At 42.2% G+C, this 10,642-nt stretch overlaps 1 protein-coding gene across 1 annotated transcript; it reads left to right on the forward strand.

The window, feature by feature from the left end:
• The first annotated feature begins 6,775 nt into the window (after window positions 1-6,775).
• Window positions 6,776-8,018, forward strand: LOC137004840 (uncharacterized). Its single transcript, XM_067365499.1, has 2 exons — window positions 6,776-7,447; window positions 7,731-8,018. The coding sequence occupies exons 1-2, from the start codon at window positions 6,776-6,778 to the stop codon at window positions 8,016-8,018; spliced, it is 960 nt and encodes a 319-aa protein (XP_067221600.1).
• Window positions 8,019-10,642: the final 2,624 nt, after the last annotated feature.

Consider the following 10,642-nt stretch of genomic DNA (forward strand, 5'->3'; position numbering starts at 1 on the left):
CAGCTCTTACTAGCTGGATTCTATTACACTCACCCCTCTAAAAAAGCTCAGTCCAATCCGGGTCATGGCACCAATATGACTGGTCCTACATGCACCACTACAGAACTGTATCTTTCAATTAAGTTAAGAGTGAATGTGTGCACATTTCAAAATAAGATATTATTTGCAAATAGTTTAAATTGGTTACTTCATAACTACAATTAGATCTAGAACTTTTTTACCGTTCTTTTAACTTATATCCTTCTGGCGCTCCTCTGTGGGACTTGTGTTGCAGAGGTGTCGCTCATTAGCTTTCGCTCCACTGGTCTCACTCCATTCCCACAGCTCTCTTTTCTTAAATTTGGTATGGGTCATCCAGCGCTATCTCACGACCAATTCGTACATATTTTACGAGGTGGCTAATTCGTATGAATTCATGCGATTTGTCTAAACCCCAGTGACGGGGTAGGTTTAGGGGCGGGGTTTGGGGTTAGGTCATTCGTATGAATTCATGCGAATTTGTCAACTTGTAAAATACATACGATTTAGCAAAAAACGTATGAATTCATACAAGTGAGGTCGTATGATACGTATGAACCTTTTGTAAAATACGTATGAATTGCCTTGAGACCGGGTTGGGCCATCATAGCTTTTGAGCTCATATCAGAACCATAGCACTGAATGGCACAGCATACCTCTCAGTAGTTTCATTTAATTTGTGTTGCACTGAGCTGCAGGGTTTGTGTAATATTTAACTTTAGTGTTATGAAGGTGCTTAGAAGGTAATAGAACTTATATTTTAGCCAGGCAGATCTTATAAAGCCATTACCATGGATTTAATTGTTTCCTGCTTATTTGCAAGTTTTCACCTTGCACGCTGAATGAACTTGGCCTTTACAATATGCCAGTATAGAGACATTTACCATTTGCCAGGTCTATCCCAGCAGTTGTTTGTGTGAAAGTGGTTTAAAGAAAGGTTTATAAGGTAATTATATTCAGAGTCCCTTTAATTAGTAAATTGCCATTTAATAGACTAATAGCAATGATCCTTTGCAAGATAAAGTGTGTTTTTGTTTTTTAATCAGAGACCTTTCAGAGGACAGTGGCATACATATTCCTCCTACATCCTTTCAAACTTTCTTTATTAACTTTTTTAATTAAATGCAGAAACATGCAATCCATTTGTATTTTGGCAGCCAGGCTTTTAAAAGCTATTGGCAATGTTAGTCAAAACAAAGATCTCATATCTGCATTTAACAAGCAGAAAGAGTAATTCATTGCTGTGCAAACATACTCGAGCAGGCTGAATTATGCTTGCTCACAAACATGCACTTGCTTGACATGCATTATTAAAAGCCGAAGGAAACGAAAACAAGATCCAGTGCTAGATTACACTTCCATAATACATGCATGCTGGACCTAATGGCTGTGTCTGAAAGATGAATAATACTGCCTTCTCTGGCTGTTTACATACATCAAAACACACCGGAATTCAATGTTCATGTAACATCCTGTCTACTAAAATGCCTTTGTTTGACTGATTTTTGAAGGCAGCATAATCTATCTTTTGTTGCTTTTCAACTAACACTATAGTAAGTACATGTACAGTAGTTAAATGTAATTACTCAGTCCTTAAATGTAAAGGACATGTTACAATAAAGTGTAACCCATTTGTGTTAAAGTACTGTGTGCTATCCAAGTTTAATATAAGCATGATCATGCCAGGCTCCCTCACTCATCTGACCATCACTCTCACCAGTGTACTGTTACAGACTACATTTCCCATCATTCTCCTTGGCACTTAACGCACACATCAGGCCTCATCACCAGCAATATATAAAGCACACACACAGGTACAGTAAGTAAGCAGTCTGTCGCATCAGACGAGGCCAGACAATGAGTGAGGGAGTCATTGTCTGGCCTCATCTGATGCGACAGATTGCTTACTTACTGTACCTGCTTTATGATTACTGCTGTTACCTGGTCGATCTCCAGTCACCTATAAGCCATCTTCCAGTCATCACGTCATCCAAGTTGTCTTCCAGTCTTCCCTAATTTGAATGTTGTATCCTCGTGTGTGTGTGTGTGTGTGTGTGTGTGTGTGTGTGCTCCAATAGTTCTGTAAGACAAAGACTCAAAGTGCACAATACAAGTCTATTTCATCTTTTAACAATCTCCTATATCATCATACATCTGCATTGTGTTTCTGCAATATTTGCAAACAAACCTACCTGTTTGAGTTTTACCTCAGTTTTGGTAATTTAGTCCAAGTCTGTACATAACAAATAGAAGTGAAATAGAAGTGTGCTATTGAATGTTGTATTGAATGTTTACTTGAATTGTGAATCTTAAAAGTACATAAAAAAAAACCTTATTTTAAAAGACCACTTAAGTGTACTCACTTAAGCACACTTTAAAAAAAGTGCATTTGTAAAAATTTCAAATTGAAAATTTTACTTTAATGTACATTTTAACCATTATGTTTTAACAATCTTTTGGGTGAGGTGACATACGTACATATTACATTCACTTACTGTAGTAATGACAGTAAATTATGCAAAAAAAAAATATATAAAGTAACTAACCCAACCTTAACCCTTTAGTACTTGTTTATTAATATTACTCAGTACTTATTTGTGTAATTACACTGTAACGTCTTAAAATAAACCTTAAAATAAAGTTTAACCATCTTAATTGCAGCTTCATTACAAATGTGTAAATACAAATGTTTTGTAATTACATGTAATTGTAATGCAATTGTAATACATGACATACAAGTTTCAATAGAAATTACATTAAAGTGTATTTAAGTTTGTGTTTTGTCACTAAATTCGGCAGTACACTTTAAGCATATTTCAAGGACAATAGAAGTTCTATCATGACAACATATTTTTAGCATGGTAATGGATATGACAGTGTTAATGTAATAGATCTGATACGCTGCCTTTGATTATTGCTGCTGCTGCTGCTGCAGAGCAAGTACAGGAACTTGCTACTGCCAATACATACACCGATACGCTGTTGCGAGTATGCAGACATACTGCTGCTGCACAAATAGCATATATCAATTACCCATAGCAGATCTATACAGGTGGAGCTGGGGAAGGTGGAGGGCTTTAGAGAAACTCTGAAAATGCACTGCAAACTGCTACAGTGAATGGTAACCAGCCATTTAAATGTTGAGCAAGCAAGCTGATTGGCTGAAGATGTGACATGAACCAATCAGCTTGTGCCAAGTAGTTAATGCTGTAAAAATAGCCAGCTCGCCATCAGCTTGCACCATCTGATTCTGAAATTACATATTAAGATGTACTTCAGTCCTACTTAAGTGACCCACACTAAATTTAAGCTAATTGCATTTAATATAAATTTCACTTATAATACATTAACATGCAATTAAGTGTCTTAAGTTCGCACTTAAGTATACATTTTTAAAGTACATTATTTCTGTAAATAAATAGTCTTTTTAAAAGTATGAAAGTGTAATTCTTTTTAACAAGGGAAGCCATTCCTTTATAGTGACATCAGACTACAGATTCAAATGTAGAGATGGATCTTACCAAGATGAAATCACTTATCCATGAGGCAAGGTCAAGCTTTGTGCCCATGCAGGGAGGAGTGATGCTGAAAGACAGGGCAATGCTTTCATACAGACCCCCTCCAGCACTGGGATAAACTCCATCTGCACAGCTCCTCACAGCAGGCTCCACTGGACACACACTCTAACTAGCGCACTCACAAACTGTGAGGAACAATAGTTGAGGGGTGTATTAACTGTGAGATATTTGACAGGCCATAGAGAAAGTCCACAGAGATTTAGTGTCAGGGTATGTGATCTGCATTACAAAAAAATCTAAGATGGAAAAAAGCAAACAGGGCTTGAAACAGAGCAGGGGTGTTTTAAAAAGAAGCTGAACGCTGTGCACTATAACTTTTAAGATCAATAAATTAGGATGAATTATGTATAACAAGGGAAAGAAAATGGCGTAAATTTGACAGTAAATCTCAGTGGGGGATGACGGGTTCAAAATGAAACAGTTAATTGAAAAAATGAGAGAACAGATTACATCCTTTTGCAAAACTCTGACAAAACTTAGATAATCAAAGACTATTCACACAGTCAGTGTTTGATCAGTGTGGAGAGATCCATATTTAGCACTCCAAGCATGACAACTGTATTGTGTGGCTGTGTAAATGTAGCCCACGTGAAGCTAAAGGGCAAAAAGGAAGCATTTCAACATTATTGGACATCGTGGAATAACATCCAACAATCTGTCAAAACACCCTACAAACTCCTTCTTCTTGGAACACTTCAAAAGACTCTGAAATTACAAATTCAGTGCATTTAAATGATTTCAAAGATTTTGTGAAACAGAAATGTTGGGCAGTGTCAGTGTTTTAGTCTATCTTTCATTAAATATTCTGGCTAATTTAAATAAGTTTCCAGCTAACACTAATGTAGTACTTTCTGTGGGTCTGTTTAACACATTTCACCAAAGTTAAAGGCATCCCTCGTGGAAAAAGTACACTTTAGCTACTTTTAATAAGAGTACGTATTACTGAAATAAATGTGAACTGAATGTAATGTACAGGTTACATTTATACTAAAAGCAGTTAGTTGAATTTCTGAATGATTTTGACCCACTTAAATGGGACTTAAAGGTGCCCTAGATTGTTTTTTTACAAGATGTAATATAAGTCTAAGGTGCCCCCTTGAATGTGTCTGTGAAGTTTTAGCTCAAAATACCCCATAGATTTTTTTTTATAATTTTTTTTTAACTGCCTATTTTGGGGCATCATTAACTATGCAATGATTTTTTCAGCACGGCCCCTTTAAGAGAGTTCCCTCTGCCCCACGAGCTCTCGACTATATATACACATCGCATAAACAAAGTTCACACAGCTAATATAACCCTCAAATGGATCTTTACAAGATATTCGTAAATAAAGTATTTATTTAGATGGTTACGTTTGATTCTGTGTGAGTTTGAGGCTGTGCTCTGTGGCTAAAGCTAACATTACACACTGTTGGAGAGATTTATAAAGAATGAAGTTGTGTTTATGCATTATACAGACTGCACGTTTAAAAATGAAAATAGCAACGAGTCTCGTCTCCGTGAATACAGTAAGAAACAATGGTAACTTTAACCACATTTAACAGTATATTAGCAACATGCTAATGAAACATTTAGAAAGACAATTTACAAATATCACTAAAAATATCATGTTATCATGGATCATGTCAGTTATTATCGCTCCATCTGCCATTTTTCGCTGTTGTTCTTGCTTGCTTACCTTGTCTGTGCACAGATCCAGACGTTAATACTGCCTTTCCTTGTCTAATGCGCCGAATGGGCTGGCATTATGCATATATTGGGGTCATACATATTAATGATCCCGACTGTTACTGTACGTAACAATCTGTGTTATGTTGAGATCCGAGTGTTTTCCGGAAGTCTTTTAAACAAATGAGATTTACATAAGAAGGAGGAAACAATGGAGTTTGAAATTCAATGTATGTCTTTTCCATGTACTAAACTCTTGTTATTTAACTATGCCGAGGTAAATTCAAATTCTGATTCTAGGTGTCATGATCACCGTCTGCTCCTGTCAGTTCCTGGACTACACTTCCCACAATCCTCCGTCAATCACATGTTCACATCACACCAATCACCTGTTGCCACATCCACCCTAGCACACCACACTGATCACCACACCCAGCTCATTAACAGGACTATAAAGGACTTCCACTCACACCACCTCACCGCGAAGTATTGCTAACTCCTTTTACAATTCCAAGCGTTTATATCCGGTCTATTTATTGTTATTGTTCCTGCCTGTTACCCGCTGTTGATCCATTGCTGACTGTCCTGACCTGTGTTTTGTATACCGTTCTGTGAGTGATATCTGCCTGCCTTTTGATCTACTGCCTGTACCCTGACTACGACCCTGCCTGTCCTTTGCTGCTCCTGTTTGTTCCTGATTGACTCTGCCTGTACGACCATTTTCACTGTAAATAAAACGCTGCACTTGGATCTCCTGCCTGAGCCTCCCATTCATGACAGAATACTTCGCCATCTACGATCCAGCAGCTCCCACGAGCGTTTCCAGTCTCAGCATGGACCCAGCATGGTGCCTCATCAACCTACATCAAGGTAGCAGTACCCTCGAGGCACATATTCAAAAGTTTCTGGAGTTTGCTCATTTATCTGATTTGCCAGACTATGCCCTCATAGACTTCTTTATTTATGGATTAAATTAACCACTTAAGGATTATGTACTCACCAATGGTCCCCGAGGGTCGTTCGTGGAATTCCTGGACTTTGCTCTGCTCACAGTTGGTTCAACTTTTACTGTGGGGGTCGCGGAGGAACGCGACACCATACTGAACCACATAATGGCGGCCGCTAAAGACTGCGCACATAAAATGGCGGATGCTACAACGCCTCATCACGTCTCCGCTGATTGCCCAGAGCAACGTCACATCTCCGCTGATCGCCCAGAGCAACGTCACGTGTCCGCTGATCGCCCATAGCAACGTCACGTGTCCGCTGATCGCCCAGAGCAACGTCACGTCTCCGCTGATCGCCCAGAGCAACGTCACGTGTCCGCTGATCGCCCATAGCAATGTCACGTGTCCGCTGATCGCCCAGAGCAACGCCACGTCTCCGCTGATCGCCCAGAGCAACGTCACGTCTCCGTTGATCGCCCACAGTGACGTCATGTCCCCACTGAACGTCCAGTATCACGTCACGTCGCTGGTCCTGTCCGAGAGCGAAGAGGATTGCGTTCCAGCATGAATGATCCTCCACTGACTACAGTCCGAGCAGCTGGCATCCCCAAGTCTCCGCCGGCCGCTTTGCTCTCAAGCCCGGTGGCCGCTTCGCACTCAAGCCAGCCGGCCACTTCGCACTCAAGCCTGCCGGACGCTTTGCACGCAGGTTCGCCGGTTGCAACGCTCTCAAGTTCGCCGGTTGCTATGGACTCAGGCGCCCTGGACAAGATGGCTGCTTTGCCAGTGCCCACGGGCAAGATGGCCGCCCCTGCAGTGCTCAAGGATGTGGGGGGCGTTCCAGCCATTGAGTCCACTCCAGAACCTGCTTCAACCAGTGAGTCTGCTCCTGAACACGCTCCAACCGGTAAACCATCGCCTCATCCTCGGAAGAGGAGGAGGAGGAAGAAGAAGGCTCCTTCTATTCTTCCCCTTCTTACACCCGAGCTCCTCGCCCTGCCAGCGCTGCCCGACCACTTTGCTCTGTCGGTACCACCCAAGCACCTTGCCCTGCCGGCACCACCCAAGCACCTTGCCCTGCCGGCGCCACCCAAGCACCTGGCCCTGTCGGCACCACCCACGCTTCCAGCCCTGCCAGCGCCATCCAAGCGCCTAGCCCTGCCAGCGTCATTCAAGCTTCCAGCCCTGCCAGCGCCACCCAAGCTCCTAGCCCTGCCAGCGCCATCCAAGCGCCTAGCACTGCCAGCTCCATTCCAGCTTCCAGCCCTGCCAGCGCCACTCAAACTCCTTGCGCTGCCAGCGCCACTCAGGTGTCTTGCCCTGCCGGCTTCACCCACACGCCTGGCCCTGCCGGCGCCACCCGAACTCCTTGCCCACGAACCTGCTACGGGCCCCGCTGAAATCCCCAAGAACTTTTTTTTGGGGGGGGGGCAGTGTACCTGAGGGTGGGGAACTTGTGGGTGGGGATCCTGCTCAACCTTGGCTGTTAAGGGCCTCTGAACTGTTATGGCCATCTTAGAACTGCTATATATTATGGCCATCAATGCACTCTGACCCGCTGGGGTCATCTATGGACTCTGACCCGCTGGGGTCTCCTATGGACTCTGACCCGCTGGGGTCACCTATGGACTCTGACCCGCTGGGGTCACCTATGGACTCTGACCCGCTGGGGTCTCCTATGGACTCTGACCCGCTGGGGTCTCCTATGGACTCTGACCTGCCGTGGTTGCCTGAACCACCTGACCTGCTGTGGCTGCCCAAGGCCCCGGACCCGCCGTGGCTCCCTGACACCCCTGACCTGCCGTGACTGCCTGAGCCATATGACCTGCCGTGGCTGCCCGAGGCTCCTGACCCACCGTGGCTGCCCAAATTCCTGGAACCTGCATTGGAGATTCGTTCCCAGCTACGATTTAGATCTCCAATGCACCCACCCCCCCTCCCTAGCTGTTCCGTTTACGCCGCGAGGACGCGCCTTCCGGGAGGGGGGCATTATGTCATGATCACCGTCTGCTCCTGTCAGTTCCCGGACTACACTTCCCACAATCCTCCGTCAATCACATGTTCACATCACACCAACTATAAAGGACTTCCACTCACACCACCTCACCGCGAAGTATTGCTAACTCCTGTTACAATTACAAGCGTTTATATCCGGTCTGTTTATTGTTATTGTTCCTGCCTGTTACCCGCTGTTGATCCATTGCTGCCTGTCCTGACCTGTGTTTTGTATACCGTTCTGTGAGTGATATCTGCCTGCCTTTTGATCTACCGCCTGTACCCTGACTACGACCCTGCCTGTCCTTTGCTGCTCCTGTTTGTTCCTGATTGACTCTGCCTGTACGGCCATTCTCACTGTAAATAAAACGCTGCACTTGGATCTCCTGCCTGAGCCTCCCATTCATGACACTAGGGCACCTTTAAGTAGGCTCTTTATATGTAATTTCATAATCCTATTGTCTTTGAAATTTAAAATGTCAGCCAATTGTACTGTCTAGCATGTATGCTAAACTAAAATAGACTTGTATGTAATGATGAAGTTTAGCAATTTAGTTATTTAAAATGTATTAAATTTTAAAGTAATATCGAATAACACACTACAGTTAAATGTATAATCCGTAAAAATTATATGATCAAATCATGACAATGAACGTTTTTAACTTATCAAAATATGTTTTAACTTCAAAATTTTTCATTCAAGTTCATTGTACTTAATTTAAGGCAACAATATATATATATATATATATATATATATATATATATATATATATTTTTTTTTTTTTTTACAGTGAGGACTGTCACGATTTCTGTCAGTTCCTGGACTACATTTCCCATAATCCTCCCTGCCAGTCACATGCACAATCCACACCAATCATCATTTGCCACATAGAGCTGTAGCTTATTATCTGGACTATTTAAGACTCACTCACACACCACCTCATTGCGAAGTCTTGTTTCACCTAGTGTACGTTTCTGAGCATTATTATCTTGTCTGCCTGTCTGTCTGTTACCCGTTTGTGATTCTCCGCCGCCTGCCTTGGATTGGTTATTGTATCCTGACCTGTGAGTGATATCTGCCTGTCCTGACCATTGCCTGAATCCTGACCACGATTCTTTCTGTCCCTTGCTGTTCCTGTTTGACCCTGCCTGTACGACCACGCTCACTTTTAATAAAGCTCGCAAATGGATCCCTGCCTGAGTCCCGCTTCATTACAAAGACAAAATATTATTAAAACAATTATTTACAATGTAAAGTAAAACCTTATGACTTTTTTAAAGTGTACTTAGGTGTGTTTAGAAACACAGTCATGAAAGTGTGAATAACAATTTATTTTGATGGTCCACTTTAGACATTCTACTAACTATAAGTAACTTTGCAACTACATGTCAGCTTATTCTACTAAACCGAAGAATTATGAAACACAGGACGTGATGGTAAACTGTCCTTTATGCCAATGGGTGGTATGCACATGAGGTTTGCCTTGATTTTGAGAGTGGCATGAGAGCTGTATCTCAGACGTGGGAAAGCTATACATTTTGGGACACATCATCAGTAGTGTACCTTTTGAATTAGGGGGTGTTTCGGCCTTTCAACACTAGACACCCTCATCAAAGGTGGCCAGCTACAGGGTGATCAAACCTGAGCTTGTGTCCAATGCCCAATCATAAGAATTGCCTGGTTGTTTTAAATGGTGCAGCCCACGGGATGAACCTATCCCTTACACTGTATTAAAACTCCGGTGAGAGTTAGCTGACACGTATTTGCAAATTAAGTATAGAGTTAGTTGACATGTAGTTAAAAATTAGGTTAACTGTTAGTTAGTTGTTAGTTAGATTTAGAATAGTTACTTAAATTTAGTAGAATGTCTACTATCAAAGAAAAGGTTACTTTCTTCCATGTTCCACAGAAGAAAAGTCATAAAGGTTTAGAACTTCATGAGGTGAGTAAATGATGACTGAATTAAATTTTTTGGCTAAACTATCACTTTAAATCCATTCTCCATGCACTCCACTCCAAGAATTAAAGGAACTGTTAAGTAGGATTTATCCAACTTCACAGTTCCTTTAATTCTTACATTGATCAGAAGTTGTTAAAAATCACGAAGTGTGGAGGTTTGTGGTTTGTTGGAAGCCATGAGGAGTCTTCAGTGAGTCACTGTTTGTGGTTGTTTGGAGGGTTAAAGGTGCAGGAGGGTGGGCAGCTTCAGGCTCCAGCAGTCTTATAGCCCATGGAGACGCAGAGGATGGAGGAGTGGGCCGCTGGGATGCATGTTCGCTTCTGTAGAGGCTGTGGGTGTGGAGATCCCATTGGAACATTGTTCATAGCCATTGACTGTGGAACCTGCTGAGACCCTTAAAGTGAGACGCAACTTTTGGATGAAGTGAAACTTTAATGAACGTTATACTGACAGCAAAAGCTTTATGTAACCAGAC

Source organism: Chanodichthys erythropterus, chromosome 3 (genome assembly GCF_024489055.1).
Source record: "Chanodichthys erythropterus isolate Z2021 chromosome 3, ASM2448905v1, whole genome shotgun sequence".
In the NCBI taxonomy this organism is placed as follows: domain Eukaryota; kingdom Metazoa; phylum Chordata; class Actinopteri; order Cypriniformes; family Xenocyprididae; genus Chanodichthys; species Chanodichthys erythropterus.